Source organism: Chiloscyllium plagiosum, unplaced genomic scaffold (genome assembly GCF_037043375.1).
Source record: "Chiloscyllium plagiosum isolate Xiang-an unplaced genomic scaffold, Cpla_swu_hap1 HiC_scaffold_14, whole genome shotgun sequence".
Taxonomy (NCBI): domain Eukaryota; kingdom Metazoa; phylum Chordata; class Chondrichthyes; order Orectolobiformes; family Hemiscylliidae; genus Chiloscyllium; species Chiloscyllium plagiosum.
The window spans coordinates 45,044,322-45,064,169 of record NW_028270152.1 but is presented as its reverse complement, the minus strand read 5'-3'; the positions used below and the strand labels follow the sequence as shown (position 1 = coordinate 45,064,169).

Here is a 19,848-nt window from a genome sequence, read left to right as displayed (position 1 = left end):
CTATAAATCCTAAGGTGCTTAACAGGAGTATTATAAAACAAGCTATGAAACCAAGCCACATAGGAAGATATTGGGTTAGATGACCAAACGTATGGTTGTAGAGAAAAGCTTTTAGGTACATCTAAAAAGTAGAAATCAAGTGAAGAGGCAGAGCGATGTAGAAAGAGAATTCCAGAGCTTAGGCTTACAGTAAAGACCGACGCTTATGCTCCACCGTTACTAAAATCAGGGAGTAGAGGTTAATCTTGTCCGGTACATTATTTTTATTTTATTAAAGAAATATACAGTGTTTTCTTTTTCTTTCCTGATTTGTCCATGCTGCAGACATTATACTAGTGGGAGTTCCATAACCGTAGATACTTTGGACATGGGGGTGATGCCAGAGGAATGGATAGTGTTGTAGAACAGATGGACCCAGGGGTCCAGGTACATAATTCTTTGAAATTTACATCACAGGTAGGTTAGGTGGTTAAGAAGGCATTTAGCATGCCTGCCTTCATTGCTCAGACCTTTGAGTATAGGAGTTAGGACAGCATGTTGAAGCCACTTCTGGAGTAATGTGTACATTTCTGGTTGCCCTTCCATAGGAAAGATATATTAAACTGGAGAATTTCAGAAAAGATTTACTAGCATGTTGACTTATAAAAATAAGCTGTTTATGCTGGGACCTTTTTTTACTCTAGCATAGGCGGTTGAGGGGTGACCTTATAAAGATTTATAAAATAATGAGGAGCATAGATAAGGTGAATAGCAAAGGGTCTTTTTAAGGAATATTTTTAAGGTGAGAAGGGGAAGTTTTAAAAAGGACATGAGGGGCAACTCTTTTACACAGAAAATGGTTCATGTGTGGAATGAACTACCAGATGAAGTGGTGGATGCACATACAGTTACAACATTTAAAAGACATTTGGATAAGTACATCAATAGAAAAGATTTGGAAGGATATGTGCCAAATGCAGGCTAGTGGGACTAATTTACTTTGGGAACATGGTTGGTGTGGACCAGTTGGACTGAAGGGTCTGTTTCCATGCTGTATGACTCTATGACTGCAGCTTTGAAAAATGTACATCTCTGTTTAAAAAGGGAGATGATAAAACCTATAACTATAAGACTGGCAAAGGCAATAGTGTGCAACAAAATTAAATGATGTGGAACAGTATTGTATCACAGAGAGATTTATGTGTTTTCACACTACCCATGATCAAAGTGTTTTATCTGCAGGATGTATATATTTTCTTAACATCTGAGTGTTTGTTGCAATTTTAATAACTAAAGTAGCAAGTTTTTTTGTAAGTTTAAGATGAAACAAGATTATTCATTACCTCACAATTTCCCCAAAGACTTACTCACTCAATGCACTCACTAATACTCACAAATGTTAGATATGAATGAAGAAAATAAACACGATTACAATTTATGATTGAATAAATCACTTTTTCATAGGAGGCCTATTATTTCTGAAAATGAAGTAAAATGGTCTTGCAAGCAGAAGTTTTTCAGTAAGTAGTGAGGCTTCTTATAGTTGAATTTACAGGAGGTTCATCTGCAGGTGCACTTGAAGTTACAACAGGTTGGTTGGTATCTTTGGCCAGTTTTCAAAACATTGCTGTTTGTTACTTTTCCTCTTAGATTCAGCTCTGCCACTGATCTTCACATAGTCTCTAATGAAATTCTGCCTTCAGGCAGCTTCTGTTGTTATTTTTAAACTAAACAAGAACATGGCTTCTTGGCAATATAACTTACCCAGGTTCAGAGACCTTTTACTAAAGAAGGGTGATCAGCTGAGTACACATTCTGTATCCCATGTGACAGTGAAATTCATCTTGTCTGGTTCGGTGAAGGATCAGCATAAAGTAATGAAAGATCGATAGGATCCATTTCACATTAATCTAACACACATTAACCTTCAAAGTCTCTTATCCACAGTGAAACTGAAAGAGGAATCAATTGCTTCTTTTGGTGTTAGTCCATTCTTAACAAAGGGATGTGCAAGTTTCTTTAGTGGCTGTGGATGACTATATTTAATTAGTACTTGCTTGAGGTCCAGGAACTATCTGGAGCTCAGAAGCCAAAGAATGCATGATTTGTAGTAGCTGTTTTTAATAGATTATCTTCAAACTTTTAAACTTTTGTTAGCAATGTCATAATGCACTGAACAATGATAATGGAAATAAATGAAAGTTTATAAGATCTGTTAAAAGTAAATAAAATCAAAATATCGTGGGTGCTGGAAATCTGAAATAAAAACAGAAAAATGTTGGAAAACAGTCATATTGGACTTGAAATATTAATCCAGTTTCTCTCTCCACAGATGCTGCCAGATCTGCTGAGATTCTCCAGCATCTTCTGCCCTTATTTGGTCAAAGGCAAATAGTCCCTATCTAATTTGATTTAGTTCTTTATAAAGAGGTCAAGGGGGATATTGTAGTCAATGTTATGTTTTTTAGAGCCTTGTTCTATCTTGAAATGGTTTTACTTTTTTCTTGGGCTGAAACCACTGAGTTGGGTTTTAGACAAAAGAGATAAAGATGGATAAAAATTAAACCAACGCCTGTGACAATACTTGAAGAAAAGTTGGCATATCCTCTCATTTAAAACATTTTTGATTTTAAAACATTCTTGCCAATAACTACATCTTACAAGATCAGCTATGTTCATAATAAGCTCTCTCTACAGTAATAGTAATAGATCAGCAGTGATGGCACATGGATAGCATTGAGTTGAGGGGTGCGTGGGTTAAGTTACTATATTTTACATTAGGATTAAATCTGGGCACAACATTGTGGGCCTAAGAACCTGCTCTGTGCTGTACTTTTCTATGTTCTATGTTCTAAGTTGACTTCATAGAATATGAATTCCCTGATTGGACTGATTAACAGCCTCAATCAGGGAGCCCTGGCTGACAGATATAAACTGGAGGCTCTATTCACTCTGAGAGCTGGTTCTGAGGGAGCTAGATCAGTGTCAAGTTCTCTCCATGCGGAAATAAAGAGTCACTTGCTGAGGGGATATCAGCCTCTGAGGAGTTATTTCTGCACTGTCGACCAGATCCTTCAAGCAGATTTTACAAAGTTAACAGACATCTGCAGCACAGGGAACCGTATTGTGAGTTTCTCTGAAATCATATCCAGTGTACAGTATATCCAAAATGCCAGTGCCAGAAAAATAAAATCTACGTGGATGGCCAGAGTTTGAAACCATCATGTTGCAATTCATCTCCCACTCCATGTTGGACTGTTGAACACACCTATGTTCACCTTCCATCTGGGCACCTGATATGTAGCAACCTACTTTTGCTAGATATACCAGCGGTCGTACTTTAAATCAAGGAATGGGAAATATCTGAAGTCACGAGCAAATCGTTTACTAAACAAGTTCAGGAGAGGCTATGGCCACTGTGCCGCTAACCTCCACTGCTAAAGTCTCAGCGCAAACCCCTGCTGCACTTGTGGAGACACACAAAAACAATACTACACATTACTGAGGATTGTCCCCTCTGAAGACTAAGTGGCAGACCAATCACCTTGGGCTTAAAAAAATGAGGAGGCTATCACTTGGGTTTGGAGAGTATGTCCTCCAAATAATCAAAAAACAAGGAATCCACCTTAACACTATTTAATTGGCCAAAGCCAGCATAAAAAAATAAACAGGTGATTGACTTTGCTCCTGGATCAAGCAATCTTCAATGTTAATGTGTTTAGAGAAGGTGTGTATAGCACCAGCATGGGTCTGGCATGGTCCTTCTTTATTAAGTCTTTATCAGCTTATTTAAACAGATTGTGTTCTGACTGTGATTTTAAGTCTTGACTTGAGTCTGAATGCCTAAAAGACTGCCTTGTGTGGTACAGTTAAGTGATGAGTATTAGAAGCAGGCGTGACCTGTTAAGGTGAGATTTTTCACTTGGGTTTAGAAAGTTGAAGGGTGAGCTAATTTAGATGTTTCTAATTATAAAAAGCTCAATAGAGCAGTTTCAAAGAAACCATTTCCTCTGACAGCGAATCCAGAACAATGTTAAAATTACAGCTAGGTCATTCAGCAGTACAGTCAGGGAGCATTTTGTCACAGAAAGGGCAAGAAAAATCTAAAATTCTTCCTCCAAAAATCTGCAAATGTTAGGGTAATGGACATTTTCAAGATTGGGATCAAGAAAGATTTACCTAAGGTTTTGGTGTCCATGTACATAGATTCTTGAAAGATGCCACCCAGGTTGATAAGTTCATTGAGAAAGCATACAGTGTGTTAGCTTTTATTGGTAGAGTGATTGAGATTTGGAACCATGAGGTCATGCTGCAGATGTACTTGGAGAATTGCATACAGTTCTGGTCTTTATAGGAAGGATGTGGAAGCTTTGGAAAGGGTTCAGAGGAGATTTACTAGGATTTTGCCTGATACGGAGGGAAGGCCTTATGATGAAAGGCTGAGGAACTTGAGGCTATTTTCATTAGAGGGAAGAAGGTGACTTAATTGAGACATACAAGACAATCAGAGGGTTAGACAGGGTGGATAGTGAGAGCCTTTTTCATCTGATAGTAATGGCTAGCGTGAGGCTATAATTTTAAATAACTATACTCGGAGAGTATGGGGCATAGAACCCACTGCTTGCAACAGTAGTAGACTCACCAACTTTAAGGGCATTTAAATGGTCATTGGATCAACATATGGATGAAAATGGAATAGTGTGGAATAGATGGCCTTCAGATTGGTTCCACAGGTCGGTGCAACATCAAGGGCCAAAGGGCCTGTACTGAGCTGTAATGTTCTATGTTCTATGTATATAGATAAATGACTGGCAAAGTTGAGCCACTGATCAGTCATAACATAATTAAGTGACAGACGATATTAGCTGAATGGTCTGAATGTCTTTTTTCCTTCATTTCAAAATTGTTCCATAATGTTATGGAAGTTTTGATTTCAAATTAATGTCCATTAATTTTCAATCCCATGAGCAATTAAAAATATGGTAATATCAGACACTTTTTTTGTTGTTGGTATATTATGAATATTCTCACAGGAAAAGAAAAAGAAAGCAGGAAAGAACTTCAACAAGGAATTAGAAGAGCTAAAAGTCATTAGCAAACAGAATTAAGAACAATCCTTAAGTTTTTTATACATACATAAAAAGCAAGAGGTAGCCAGGGGGGGTTGACCCACACAAGGACAAAGGAGGGAATCTATGTGTGGAGCCAGAAGAGGTAGGTGAGGTTCTAAAGAAATACTTTATGATGGTATTCACCAAAGAGAAGGAATTGGTGGAGGATGATCTCAAGGAAGGGAGTGTTAAATGTCTAAGCCAAGTTGCTATTGAGATAGCTAAGTCCCCAGGTCCTGATGGAATCTATCCCAGAATATTGAAGGAGGCAAGGGGACAAATTACTGGAGGATTGACAGACATCCTTGTATCCTCTTCGGCCACAGGTGAGGTCCTAGAGGACTGAGAATAGCCAATGTTGTCTCATTGTTTAAGAAGGGTAGCAGGGATAATCCAGGAAATTATGTGGTAGGGAAAATATTAGAAAAGATTCTCAGGGACAATATCTTTTTGCATAGGCGGCACGGTGGCTCAGTGGTTAGCACTGCTGCCTCACAGCACCAGGGTGCCAGGTTCGATTCCTGCCTTGCTTGACTGTCTGTGTAGAGTTTGCACATTCTCCCTGTGTCTGCGTGGGTTTCCTCCGGGTGCTCTGGTTTCCTCCCACAGTCCAAAGATGTGCAGGTCAGGTGAATTAGACATGCTAAATTGCCCATAGTGCTAGGTGCATTAGTCAGAGGAAAATGGGTCTAGATGAATTACTTTTCAGAGGGTCGGTGTGGACTGGTTGGGCTGAAGGGCCTGTTTCCACACTGTAGAGAATCTAATCTAAATTTAGAAGCAAATGGAGTTATATGTGACAGGCATCATGGTTTTGTGCAGGGGAGGTTGTGCCTGACTAACTTGATTGAGTTTTTTGAAGAGGTGATGATGATTGATGAGGAAAAAGGATATTGTATAGAGACTTCAGTAAAGCCTTTGACAAGGTCCCTCACAGAGACCAGTACAAAAGGTGACGTCACATGGTATCAGGGATGGGCTGGCAAGTTGGATCAAAACTGGCTTAGTCATAGGAGACAGAGGGTAGCTGTGGGAGGACGGTTGTGACTAGTGGTGTTCCACAGGGATCAGTGCTGGAAGCTCTGCTGTTCATGGTCCATATAAATGATTTGGAGGAAAATGTAAATGGCCTAATTAGTGCATTTGTGGATGATATAAAGATTGGTGGAGTTATGTATAGTGAGGAGGATTGTCAGAGGTTCCAGCAGAATATCGATCAGTTGGAGGCATGGGGAGCAAAATAGCAGCTGGAGTTTAATCCGGACAAATGTGAGAAGATGCAATTTAGAAGGTCAAGTATGGGTGGAAAATATACAGTGAATAGCACAACTCTGAGGATTATTAATATGCAGAGGAATCTGGGTATGCAGGTCCACATATCACTGAAGGGAGCTGTGCTGGTAGATAAGGTAGTAAAAAAGGCCCACAGTGTTCTTGCCTTCATTGGACGGGGCATTGAGTATAAGGATTGACAAGTTATGCTGCAGCTTTATAGAACTTTAGTTAGGCCTAATTTAAAATATAGCAGAGTCTAGATTAGAGTGGTGCTGGAAAAGCACAGCAGGTCAGACAGCATCTGAGGAGCAGGAAAATTGACGTTTTGATTTTCCTGCTCCTCGGATGCTGCCTGACCTGCTGTGCTTTTCCAGCACCACTCTAATCTAAACTCTGGTTTCCAGCATCTGCAGTCCTTGTTTTTACCCCTTAAAATATTGCATACAGTTCTGGTCACCTTTGGAGAGGGTACAGAAAAGGTTTACCAGGATGTTGCCTGTTATGGGGGAATTTAGCTATGAAGTAAGGTTGGATAGATTAGGTTTTCTTGCACTGGAAAGCAGGAGTTTGAGGGGTGACCTGATACAAGTTTATAAGATTGTGAATGGCATGGATAGAATGGAAATTATGAGGCTTTTTCCCAGGGTAGAGGGGTCAATTACTAGGGGAAACAGGTTCAAGGTGTGAATTTAAAAAGAAATGAAAATGGCAGGTTTTCACACAAAGGGTGGTGAGTGCCTGGAACGTGCTGCCAGAGGAGGTGGTGGAAGCAGACACAATAGCAGCATTCAAGAAACACCTGGACGAGTACAAGAATAGGAAAGAAATAGAGGGATATGGATCCTGCAAGGTAAGACAGTTTTAGTATGCGAGGGCAAAATATTTTGGTGCAGGCTTGTTCCTGTGCTGTATTATTCTACAGATGTTTTAATGGCCAGTTAATGCTGAGTAATGCTGACATACTTTCTTAATGTGCTCGATAAGATTTATTAGGGCTACCAAACATATTAACTCAGCAGGCGAATGCAAAAAGAACTACGCATTCACTAATTAAGAAACATTTTGCAAAAATGCTAATAATTACAGGACAGGAGATGACAGGTGATTGAAATGAGTGCAGCACTCTTTTATATTCTGCAATATTATCTTTTACATAATTACAACACTTACTGTAGTTGAAGGCATCAGATGGGAGAGAGAATACCACTCAGAGTTACTGCTGACAGAAAATGTAGGTTTGTTCTGTGTAATTATTTTTAATGTCTGTCATATAATCAAATTATATGTTAATTCTGCACAATTTAGGTGACATTGTTTCAAAGAGCACTGTGCACCACTCTATGCAGGGTCTGATGTTAACTTTGAATGTACCATCATAAAGTGCTGAGGATGTTGAAGTCCTATGCTTGGCAAAAAGGGGTAATAGTGTACCTAGAAAATTATGTTCCCATTCCCATCATCACTGTGGCCAACTGTGGCCATATTAAAGTTACCTCCCTGTTCAGCTGTAGAAAATACTAGGTTAGTCAATTTAAAGAGGGGTGGCGCGGTGGCTCAGTGGTCTGCACTGCAGGCTCACAGCACCAGGGTCCCAGGTTTGATTCCAGCCTCAGGTAACTGTCTGTGTGGAGTTCTGCACATTCTCCCTGTGTCTGTGTGGGTTTCCTCCAAGGGAAATGGGTCTGGGTGGGTTACTCTTCGGAGGATCAGTGTGGACTGGTTGGGCCGAAGGACCTGTTTCCACATTGTAGGGAATCAAATCTAAAAGGCAAATTAAGGTCCTATTCCAGACTCATAACCCTGACTTCAATAGTAGGAGAGTACTTTGGCTGGACCATAAGCCATGCATGTTCTATCCAGTATCAGCTGGCTCTTCAGTGGAAAACAATCTGATAGCTAGTAATATTGATTAATATTCCATAAAAGTACAATGGGATTTTGCTGGCTCCCCTCAGGATGGCCTCTCTGCTCCATTGCATTCACAGAGATCCCAAAAGTCCACTGTTCTATTGCATAAAATCATTCACCTTAGAGTGCCCATGTGATGTTCACAAATTTTTTAAGACGAGATTCAAATGAAGCTCAGTCTTAAAATATTAGCTGTGTCTTCATTGTTAGAATGGATGACTCACCAGCTTTATTTGCTGGTCAGATTCTCAAAGACAGGTTCTATCCAAGTTTTCTAACGAGGAAGGAAAACAGCTGTGGATGACAAAGGCAGTGCATCCATCAAAATGCACTTACTAACCTGTACTATCGAATCACTCATCTAAGCTTTTTGCACTTCTCTAGAGTGGAAATGCTTTTCTCATGTCTTGTGACCAAGTTTGTCCAGAGTATTTTAGATATAACTTACTAAAATGCTTTAAAGATGCATGATACTGTTATTATACTTTATTTTCTGTGGAGTTCATAGTTCCAAGCCTCCTGAACTGAAAATACTGTAGTTGAACATCAATGTACAACTGACAAACAGCTTTGAATACAGACCTATGATGAAGGCCACTGATTTAATGTAACTGAATTCATTTATTTTTATCACCCCTCAGCTTCTGATACTCCAGGGAAAACAGCCCCAACCTATTCAGCCTCCCCCTACAGCTCAAATCCCCCAAACCTGGCAACATCCTTGTAAATCTTTTCTGAACCCTTTCAAGTTCCACAACATCCTTCCGATAGGAAGGAGACCAGAATTGCATGCAGTATTCTAAAAGTGGCCTAACCAATATCCTGTACAGCTGCAACAAGACGTCCCAACTCTTACACTCAGTGCTCTGACCAATAAAGGAAAGCATACCAAATGCCTTTTTTACTATCCTATCTATCTGCGACTCTACTGTCAAGGAACTAAGAATCTGCATTCCAAGGTCTCTTTGTTCAGCAACACTCCCTGGGATCTTACCATGAAGTGTATAAGCCCTGCTTTTCCCAAAATATGCAGCATCTCGCATTTATCTAAATTAAACTCTAACTGCCACTCCACAGCCCATTGGCCATCTGAGCAAAATCTCATTGTAATCAGGGGTAACCCTCTTCGCTGTCCACTACACCTCCAATTTTGGTGTCATCTGCAAACTTACTAACTGTACCTCCTTTGTTCACACCCAAATCATTTATATAAATGCCCAAAAAGTAGAGGACCGAACAGTGATCCTTGTGGCACTCCACTGGTCACAGGCCTCCAGTCTGAAAAGCAATCCTCCACCACCACCCTCTGTCTTCTACCTTTGAGCCAGTTCTGTATCCAAACGGCTAGTTCTCCCTGTATTCCGTGAGATCTAACCTTACTAACCAGTCTGCCTTGAGGAACCTTGTCGAATGCCTTACTGAAGTTCATATGGATCACTTCCACCACTGCGCCCTCATCATCGTCTTTGTTACTTCTTCAAAAAACTCAATCAAGTTCATGAGACATGATTTCCCATGCACAAAGCCATGCTGACGATCCCTAATCATTTTTCATGTTAAAACATTTTTACATCTATGCTATTTTTAAATCAATTTGTCACTTCTCGGTTTTCAAAGGCACTCTGCTGCGACCATGGAATCTTCAAACAAATAGCAGCAATGTAAATAATAAGCATATGTCTGCAGAGGAGTGCAGGGATGACAGGCAGGAATTTCATGCAATGCTGCTCTCAGCCTCTGTCAACACATACACAGCCACAATACATTAACCTTCTACTTGTTTTCTTATTCATTGTTTGCAAGCATTTATTGCCTATCTTTATAAGCAAGGGCATAAAGGAATTTGGAGGATAGGCAGTGAGATAGAACGTATGTCATTTACTTATATTAAGTTTAAAGCTGTATTGCAAAGTAGTGGCATATGCATGTTGGCTTATTTTTGTGAGCAGTTTTAAAAATTAATTAGGTCAGTCTTTCTGGAATCATGACTTTAAGATCAATATATGTCATTGAGCAACAGACTGCACGGACCTCTATTATTTCTAGAGGGCTTTTCATTTAAATTATGAAAGCTTAAGACATAAGAGAATAACCATTAAACCACTAGCTTTAGCAGAGTCTAGAATGAGCAATTTAATTTTTTTTAATTTAAAAGCTCTTGAGTTCAGTTTTAATGAGACCTGATTGGGGTCAGTTGCAAGTGTACTTTCTCCTAGAAAGGTGATTGTTCAAAACATTTAAGGAAATAAGTTACCAAAGTTAAAAAGTATATTTTGTGAAGCTTCTGTATGAGGATTAAGTTGGTTAGAAAGTTGCATTGGTTGACAGCTGAAAAAGTCTAAGATGTCAGTTGAGACAGTAGTCAAGGAAGAAAGGCCCCATAGTTCACAGGATAGGAATTGAGAAGAAACCATTAAATCAACCCTGCATATTGGACAAGGAAGGGGAATTGCTCTGAATTTTGATAAGCTGCGAAATAATGGTGTTGGGAAATAGATGGGTTTTTCTTTTGCCATTTGGTTTAATATTTCAAACTGTTTTGATTACAGAGGGGAAATAGACAAAGTCTTTTCCCTGGGGTTGGGGAGTCCAGAGGTAGAGGGCATAGGTTTAGAGTGAGAGGGGAAAGATATAAAAGAGACCTAAGGGGTAACTTTTTCACACAGAGGATGGTACGTGTATGGAATGAGCTGCCAGAGGAAGTGGTGGAGGCTGGTACAATTGCAACATTTAAGAGGCATTTGGATGGGTATATGAATAGGAAGGGTTTGGAGGAATATGGGCCGGGTGCTGACAGGTGGGACTAGATTGGGTTGAGATATCTCGTCGACATGGACGGGTTGGACCAAAGGGTCTGTTTCCATGCTGTACATCTCTATGACTCTAAGACAGCTTAATTTGCTTTTATTTTATTTTATTTTCTTTTGCGTCATAAACTTCTAGTTTATTTTTGAACAAAATCTGCAGCCCTGTGTGCTTATCTTTCAGATTAAGATGGCTGCGCTGAACTAAGTTTAAAGATTTAATTGTGGGATCTGACTAGTCCAGCAGTTCCATCATCTGGGGTCATAGCAGCGGAAATGTGGGGGAACTGGTTGAGTCATGATCTTTCTCAATGGCAGGGCAGGTTCAAGATGCCGAATGGCCTGCTTCTACTTCAAATTCATATCTTTGTTACTGTCTTGAAAAGGTGGTGGTGAGGCACCTTCTTGAGCTGCTGTAGGTACATCCATAGCAGACAAGCAGGAGGACACAACAAACCAGGCAGCGTCAGGAGATGTAGAAGTCAACCTTTCAGGTGGAACTCTTCTTCAGGAGGGAGCTTGGGGGTTTTCCATCAGCATCAGTGAAGACAAGGCAATGTTGTTCTAAGTCAGGTTGGTGCGTGACTTGAGGGAAACTTGCAGGTGGTGACATGTGTCTTGTTGCCCTTGATCTTCAAGGTGGTGGAGGCTGTGAGCTCAGAAGATGTTTTTGGAAGGGCTTTGGGATTTTTTAAATAGTGTATCCAGTAGATATTACAGAAATAATGAGCCATATAGTAACAATAGTGTATATGGAGCAGCTTAGAAAAAAAAAATTACCCATTCATAAATCTTTTGAGAAGGAAAACTGCTCTTCCTACAACTCTTATCAGAGTGTCAATCAGGTGGACCATTAGAGTTTCAATAACAAACATTTTATACCTATTAACCTTGCGCAAATAAACATTGAGACATTGTGAAAAGTTATTAAATAAGAATCACATATTGTTATAACATAAAGATGGTCATAAAACAAAGTCAACAGTTTTCTCCAGCTATCAAAAAACAGAACTATACAAAAACAATTCTTTTATGAGACTAGGCTCTCAGCATATAATGAAATTTATTCCTGATCCTGATCCAACGGTCATATGGGGCATTTGGAATGGAGGTGGGAATCCTTGAATAAGTTCACCAACCCACATTTAAAATACCACTCCATGAAAATCTAGGCATACGTTCCACCTCCCACTGTCAAGCTTTTCAGTGCAAATAAGGTTGTACAAAAATGAAAATAATCTCAAACATTACAAAATGATTCACTGTACGAAATAGATAACATAAATACATAAAGCTATATTAATATTTTCATATCTTGTATGTAATGAGATTATATCACATTTCAAATATTTCAAACATATTCCGAAAGGGCTATGGACTTCACCCTCATCTGTAGAAACTACAATTTATGGACGACTAGTTCCCCTTAATTATTTGGATTACTACACAATCTGTGATTTCTAAAATATTGAAATAGAAGGAATAGATCAACTTAACACAATGCTAAAAAAAGACTGTTTATGACATCAAAGATCTATGTGCTACTTACAATCAGAGGGCCCCGGTTGTTTTCACGATATTTGTTTTGAAAGAAGATATAAACTACTGTAGCTGCCAGTGAGTACAGGAATGCAAAGACTGCAATGGTGACGAAGAACTCTGCAGATGATGAGTAGTCGCCTATCAGAAACAGCCTCTCCTGCTTTTTTCCTTCACATGTGGGTGCATCAAAATACACTTGGTGTAACCTAGAAGTACACAGAACAAAGTGCCAGCATTAGATGCATTATCATTGCCGTTTTCAATCATTTCCTGAAGATATGTTTAAATTACCTCAATGTATTCTGGATACATTTTTTTCCTGCAATAGGTACAAGTAATCAGGGCATTATATTAATTAGAATACTTTGCTCTTCTCTACCCAGAAAGTGAGATAGGCGTGGGGAAGGGTTTTATAGCCAACAGGTGTATTTTACAGAAAAAAATTATAGTAATGTATTTTTAAGAGGAGTCTTGATAAATTGCAGCAAACAAAACTCTTATGCGACTGAAACTGAAGCAGCTTCTCCGGAAAAAAGTGGTCCTTTCTCCAGCAAAGTGAACTAAGGACGTTTACATTTTAAAATGTGTAAAATTAATTTCAGGCATTTAGAGTAGTCTGATCAACACACATGTTTAACTGGGGATATCCCAAATGTGTCTGTTCTGCCTGAGAATAATGTTGTCAGTATATCATTGTCTTTTCTCAGGCACCTTTGTTCGAAAAGTATTCAAATTTTGATTATGTTTGTCTATCAAATTATACTTTTAAGATTGACTCTAAATTTAGGAGAATGAACAATATGCCAAATAACTCTTACTGTTGTCTCTTATGGGAGGATAAGGTTAGGGTTTGCGTGGAGCCTGGTATTGTAAAGTTTTGAGACCAATTCCGAAACTACCCTGTAAATGATAAATGGTTTTGATTTCTCTTGGCTCAGAAGAGTACTGCCTATTTAAAGATCCTGTATTACAGAGGGAAGTTCTCGTGTGTGAACTCACAAAATGTACAAGGTATTACTCAATTAACCCCTATCTAGGACGGTTGGTTCCTGCAAACTGCCTGGTATGAAATTCTGTCTTTCATTGAACAGTCATTGTTATTTTTGAAATTAAATTTCATATATGGTATACTTCGTGAAATTTTATTGCTGCTTTAGTATAATTGTTATAAACAATTTTAGGATTAGGAAGTTCAGGTTTGAGGAGTGACTGAACATTTCCAGGTTGAATGTATAACCTGACGCAGGGATGAAGTCAAATGACTTGACAATTACAGCAGATCATAGTGTATAAGTCAACCTGGTATACAAGATGACTCAATTTTTCTGTCCCCAAAAATAATCTTTTTCCATTTACTTGATGTATAGATCTATCTCCCCTTTTCAGCCGTGTAATGCGATATGGGTATTAGTTGACAACCTCAATATTCAATTCACAAATGTATATTTTTACTTCCCTCATAACTGGGTTCAAGAGATTGAGCAGGTGCTAAGAGCTGTGTTGCAAAGGTGCATGGAAGCTTGAGGCATGCCCACATGGAGTAGAGCAATCTGGTAAACCAATGGTAGAAGAAGGAATCCAATCTGGTGAAGATGCCCAAGACCAAATGAACCATTAGAAGAGAGACCAGTCGCTGGCCTGATCTTGAGAAGCATGTGTTAGAATGGATCATTGAAAGTTATCAAAATGGTTTCATCTTCATAAGAAATAGAATGTGCACACACGTGCATTTAAATGGGCCAAATCGAATAGAGTCCAGCAAAGATTTCAAAACAAGAGCTAGGTGGTGTAGCTGGTTTATGAATTGAAAATATCTAGTTTTGCAGCAAACAATCAAGGTCACGTGGAGATTACTAAATGCTAAAATGACCAGTTTCCAATGTCCATCATCACATAGCAATCTGTTGATGATGCCATAGTTAAAGTAATTCAGAATGAATCCGATTAACTTTTTGTTAACTGACTGATTTTAAAATACCTTCATTGTGACTAAGTATAGTTTTGTACATTTTATTTATTCAAAAATGTGCCACATTAAATGAATATGCATTACTGGTGTTATATCATTGTCCCATATTTTAAAATCATAACCACCTAAATGTGTGGTTCCATTTTATAATCAGCATATATGTCAACCCCCATTTTCAGAATGATTTCTGAAGAGTTCTGCTGACATCTGTAACAACTAGAATTTTGAGACATAATTGAAGCAACAGTGATTTTGCAAAAAGGTAGATGAAGAATAATGTGGGAAAATGTGAACATGTCCACTTGGGCAGGAAGAACAGAACTGAATTTAAATGGAGAGAGATTGCTGAACATGGTGGCATGGAGAGATCTGGATGTCCTGGCTTAGGAACCACAAAAACTGTTAGAATGCAAGGACATCAAATCATTAAGAAATAAAATAGAATGTTGGCCTTTATTGCAAGGAGAATGGAGTATTGAAACTTTCACTGCAGGTATATAGAGACTTGGTGAAACTACATCTGGAGCACTGTCCTGGGATTCCTACTTTAAAAGAAATGACAATTGTTTTCAGAGAAATTCAGAGAAGGTTCCCTTGACTTATTTCTGCAAATAAAGTGCTAATTTAATTGAGGAAAGAATGAGTGGGTTTGACCTATACTCATTGCAATTTAGAGGAAAGAATGATTTTATTGAGAAATGTGGTTATATGGTCTAATATATAAGAGCTTAATAGGATTTGCTCGAATAGATTTCAAGAGGATGCTTCTTCTTGTGGTGAATACTGGAACTAGGGATGCACTGCTTAAGTATAAGAACTTGTCTCATAAGATGGAGGAGAGATTCTTTTCTCTCAGAGAGCTGTGGAATTTTCTTCCCTAGAAAGAAGGTATGTCTGGGTCACTGCGCTTATTTAAGGAATAATCATATAGACTTAAAGTCATTGTCATGGAGTTATACAGCACGTACAGTCCTGATAAAGAGCTTATGCCCGAAATGTTGACTGTCTTGCTCCTTGGATGCTGCCTGACCTGCTGTGCTTTTCCAGCACCACACTTTTCGACTCTGATCTCTAGCATCTACAGTCCTCGCTTCTCTCCTCAGTCCAACTTGTCCATACTGACTAGACACCCTAATCCGACCTAGTCCCATTTGCCAGCATTTGGCCCATGTCCCTCAAAATCCTTACAATTCATATACCCATCCAGGTGTCTTTTAAATGTTGCAATTGTACCAGCCTCCACTACTTCTTCTCATGGCAACTCATTCCATACATGCATCAATGTGTGTGCGAAAAAGTTGACCCTCAGGTCCTTTTTAAATCTTTCCCGTCTCACCTTAAACCCGTGCCCTTCAGTTTTGGACTCCCCTACCCTGTGAAAAAGACCTTGGCTACTCACTTTATCCATGCCCCTCATGATTTTGTGAACCTCAAATTATCACTCTTCAGCCTTTGATGCTCCGGGGAAAATAGCCCCAGTGTATCCAGCCTTTCCCTATGCCTCAAACCCTCCAATCCTGACAACAGGCTTGTAAATCTTTTCTGAACTTTTTCACGTTTAACAACATCTTTGCTATAGCAGGGAGGCAAAAATTGAACACACTATTCTAAAAGTAGCCTCACCAATGTCCTATACAGATGCAACAAGATCTCCGAACTCCTATATTCAATGCACTGACCAGTGAAGGCAAGCATGCCAAACGATTGCAGCACTGATCCTTGTGGCATACCGCTGGTCACAGGCCTCCATTCCATAAAGTAATCCTCCACCACCACCCTCTGTCTCCTCCCTTCAAGTCAATTTTGTATCCAACTGGTTACCTCTCCTGGATTCCATGTTATCTAAACTTGCTAAACCAGTCTACCATGCAGAAGTTTTTGATAGACAGGGGAGTCAGTGGTTATGGGGATAGTGATGTTGAGACCACAACCTGATAAGCCACGATCTTGTTGAATGGGGAAGCAAGCTTGAAGAGCCAAATTACATTTTAAAATTTATTCATGCATAGTTAGTGGGCATCGTTGGCTTGGCCAGCATTTATTGCTCAATCTTAGTTGTCATTAAGAAGGTGATGGTGAACTGCAGCAGTCAATTTGTTGTAAGTGGACCAATAATGCCATTAGGGAGGGAGTTCCAGGATTTTGATTCAGCAACGTTGAAGGAATGGTGACATATTTCCAGATCAGGATGGCGAGTAACTTGGAGGGATACTTGCAAGTCGTCATGTTCGTGCTGCCCTGTCCTTCTCAAAAGTGGGTTGGGAAGATGAGTTTCAGTGAGTTTCTGCAGAGCATCTTGCAGACAGTACACACTGCTGCTACTGAAAGTCTGTGGTGGAGGGTGTGAATGGCAGCACATCCACAAACAATCAAGTGGATGTGGTGCCAAATCAAACAATCACAACCACAATATCTGCTTTGACCTGGATGATGTTAGGTTCCTTGAATGTTGGGTGGACCTGCAATCACACAGAAAAGTGAGGAATATTCCATCATTCCTGACTTGTGCTTTGTAGATGGTGGACTTGTTCTGGTGAGTCAGGATTTATGTTATTCACTGCTGACCTGCTCCTGTACCACAGTAATTATATGGCGAGTCCAGTTAAGCTTCTGCTCAAAGGTTGTTAATAGGATGTTAGTAGTTAGGCATTCAGTGATGCTAATGCCAATGATTGTCAAGGGGCATTGATTTGATTCACTCTTTTTGGAGATAATCATTATCTGGCATTTATGTGGTGTGAATGTTACTTACCACTGGTCAGCCAAGCTTAGATATTGTCCAGGTCTTTCTACACTTGGATATGGACTGGTTCAGTATCTGAGAAGTCATGAATGTGCTGAACATTAGTGAGCATCCCACATTTCTCGCCTTATTGTCGAGGGATGGTCACTGATGAAACAACTGAAGACAGTTGGCGTAGGACACTACCCTGAAGTATTCCTGCAGAGATGTCCAGGAGCCGAGATGACTGAACTCCAACAATCACAGTATCTTCCTTTCAGCCAGGTATGGCTCCCACTAGCAAAGTATTTGCCCTCTGATGCTCATTGTCTCCAGTTTTGCTAAGGGCCCCTTGATGCCATACTTGGTCAAATGCAGCCTTGATTGTAATTGCAGTTACACCTGGAATCCAGCCTTTTTATCCATGTTTAGACCAAAGCTGTAATAGGATCAGGAGTTCATTGCCCCTGGCAGAATCCAAAACTAAGCGTCAGTGAGCAGGTCACTGCTGAGCAAGTGTTGCTTCATAGGACTATTGACGGCATCTTCATTATTTTACTGATGATCAAGAGCAGATTGATGAGGTGGCAATTGGCTAGGTTGGATTTATCCTAGTTTTTGAGTACAAGACTTTCCTGGGCAAATTTTCACATTGTCAGGTAGATATCAGTGTTGTAGCTGAATAGAAGAGTTTGGCTAGGAGTGCAGCAAATTCTGCAGAACATATCTTCAATACTATTGCCAGAATGCTGTCAAGACCCACAGCCTTTGCAGTATGCAGTTCCTGCAGTTGTTCCTTGATATCGTGTGGACTGAATCAAATTGGCTTAACATTGGCATTGTGAAGTTGAAGACCTCTGGAGGAGGCCAAGATGCTACTGTTCCAGTGTCCTATATTTCTATGTTCCTCTGAGAGTGATTAACATAGCAAGAATGGGAATGCTATTTTTACAACCTTATTTAATAATAACTACTGCATTTTTAAATATACATTGAGAACTATGACACTTGTAACATCTCAAGAATGAGAAAGAAAAAATATTCAATTAATATTCTGTTCTTCTATGTTTAGATTTCATGTTGTTCTAGGGATATTAAACCCCATGACTTTATTACTGACTTATCCTGACTGTTGTTTCAACTGACAAACCGAGGATCATCTTCAACCTCATCATTTATGTAGAGCCTGACCAACTTCTATAGTATTGAATTCAAATGATCTGAAGTTTTGCTGAAATTTGTAATCCATTCGTATTTTGTTTTATGTTTAAAAATATTAAATGCACATTCTGCTCATGACAAAAATATCCTGTAAGATCAAGGGCATCCAAAAATATTTGAGCCAGTTTGTAATTGTGGGAAGGCTGCAGCAAAGTTTGTTCATGCATTTCAATGATGGATATCAAAATGCTTGCACTGCAGGTTTTGTGGTGATATTGCCTTGCAGCCTTTGTGCATCTTTCCTATAGATCCCACTGGACTATCCAGTACCATTCGGAAAGCATCTGATAGGCATGGAGCAGGCTGGAGCAAGCACCACTACAGCACATTTCCCCATGTAGCTTGAAAAACCAGCACATGCCTGCCAAATCGACATTTACCATATCCACACCTCAATAATCAGAATATACGGTCACTCTTAACTACCCTCCCATCCCTACACATACTCCCTGCACTTCTCACCATCTTTCACCCACCTGTACCACCACTAAGAACTGTGGCACAGACTTCCATCTTATTCAATCCTTCGCTTACTCTCATTACAGGAGAACACAGTTCGGAATGGGTGGAAAGGGCCTGAACTGGTGCTTGGGTATTTGGTACAAAGCTGCCTATCCCTTATGAGCAGATGATACTAGCTTTCTCAGAAAACGACGAGGTCTACTCCTACAGGGGTGCTGAAACATCCACATCCCACCAACTGAATAAGTTACGCACATTCTTCCACTGAACCTCTAACGTCAGCACCACTGTCAAAATCATTCATTGGACACAACTGATAACCCTTGATTACAATATCTTCTCTCTCTTTTGTGTCTTGCCAGCGCAAACAAGATGGCCATGGTCTCAGCAGTGAAATGGGGTCACTGGACTAGAAGGAAATACATCGACATCTGGGGAAGGCGGGACGAATGTCTCAGAAGAAGCATGACCAGCCTGTCTCCTGCCCCTCCCACCAACTCAGATGCTGACACATCAGTGGGAACATCACTTCCAGTATGTTTGGGACCACAGGTTGGCGAACACTTCATTGTGATGCTCCACAGTCGGCCAAGGAAGAAATGGCCCTTTGGCAATCGGAGAACTGCTGGAGACCAGCACCCTGCTTAACCCAAGCAGGAGAGGACTCCATGCAGTCTGGAATCATGGATTCTGTTCAAATGTACAAGGAAGCAAAGTAGCAGCATGCAGCCAAGAAAGAGGCAATAGAGTGCAGCTACACTATGGGGACTCAGCTGCTTCAAGCGTATAATTGTCTCACCGTCTCCATGGACAGGATGCTGAATGCAATGGAGAACCAGGTCCAGCATTCTTAGG

At 39.9% G+C, this 19,848-nt stretch overlaps 1 protein-coding gene across 2 annotated transcripts in view; it reads right to left on the bottom strand.

The window, feature by feature from the left end:
• synpra (synaptoporin a) overlaps nt 1-19,848 on the bottom strand; it is a 380,152-nt gene that overhangs the window by 50,007 nt on the left and 310,297 nt on the right. For both annotated transcript variants that reach the window (XM_043708256.2, XM_087994404.1), the window contains one exon: nt 12,627-12,825. In XM_043708256.2, coding sequence (XP_043564191.1) covers nt 12,627-12,825 — 199 coding nt within the window. The remainder of the gene's footprint in view (nt 1-12,626; nt 12,826-19,848) is intronic.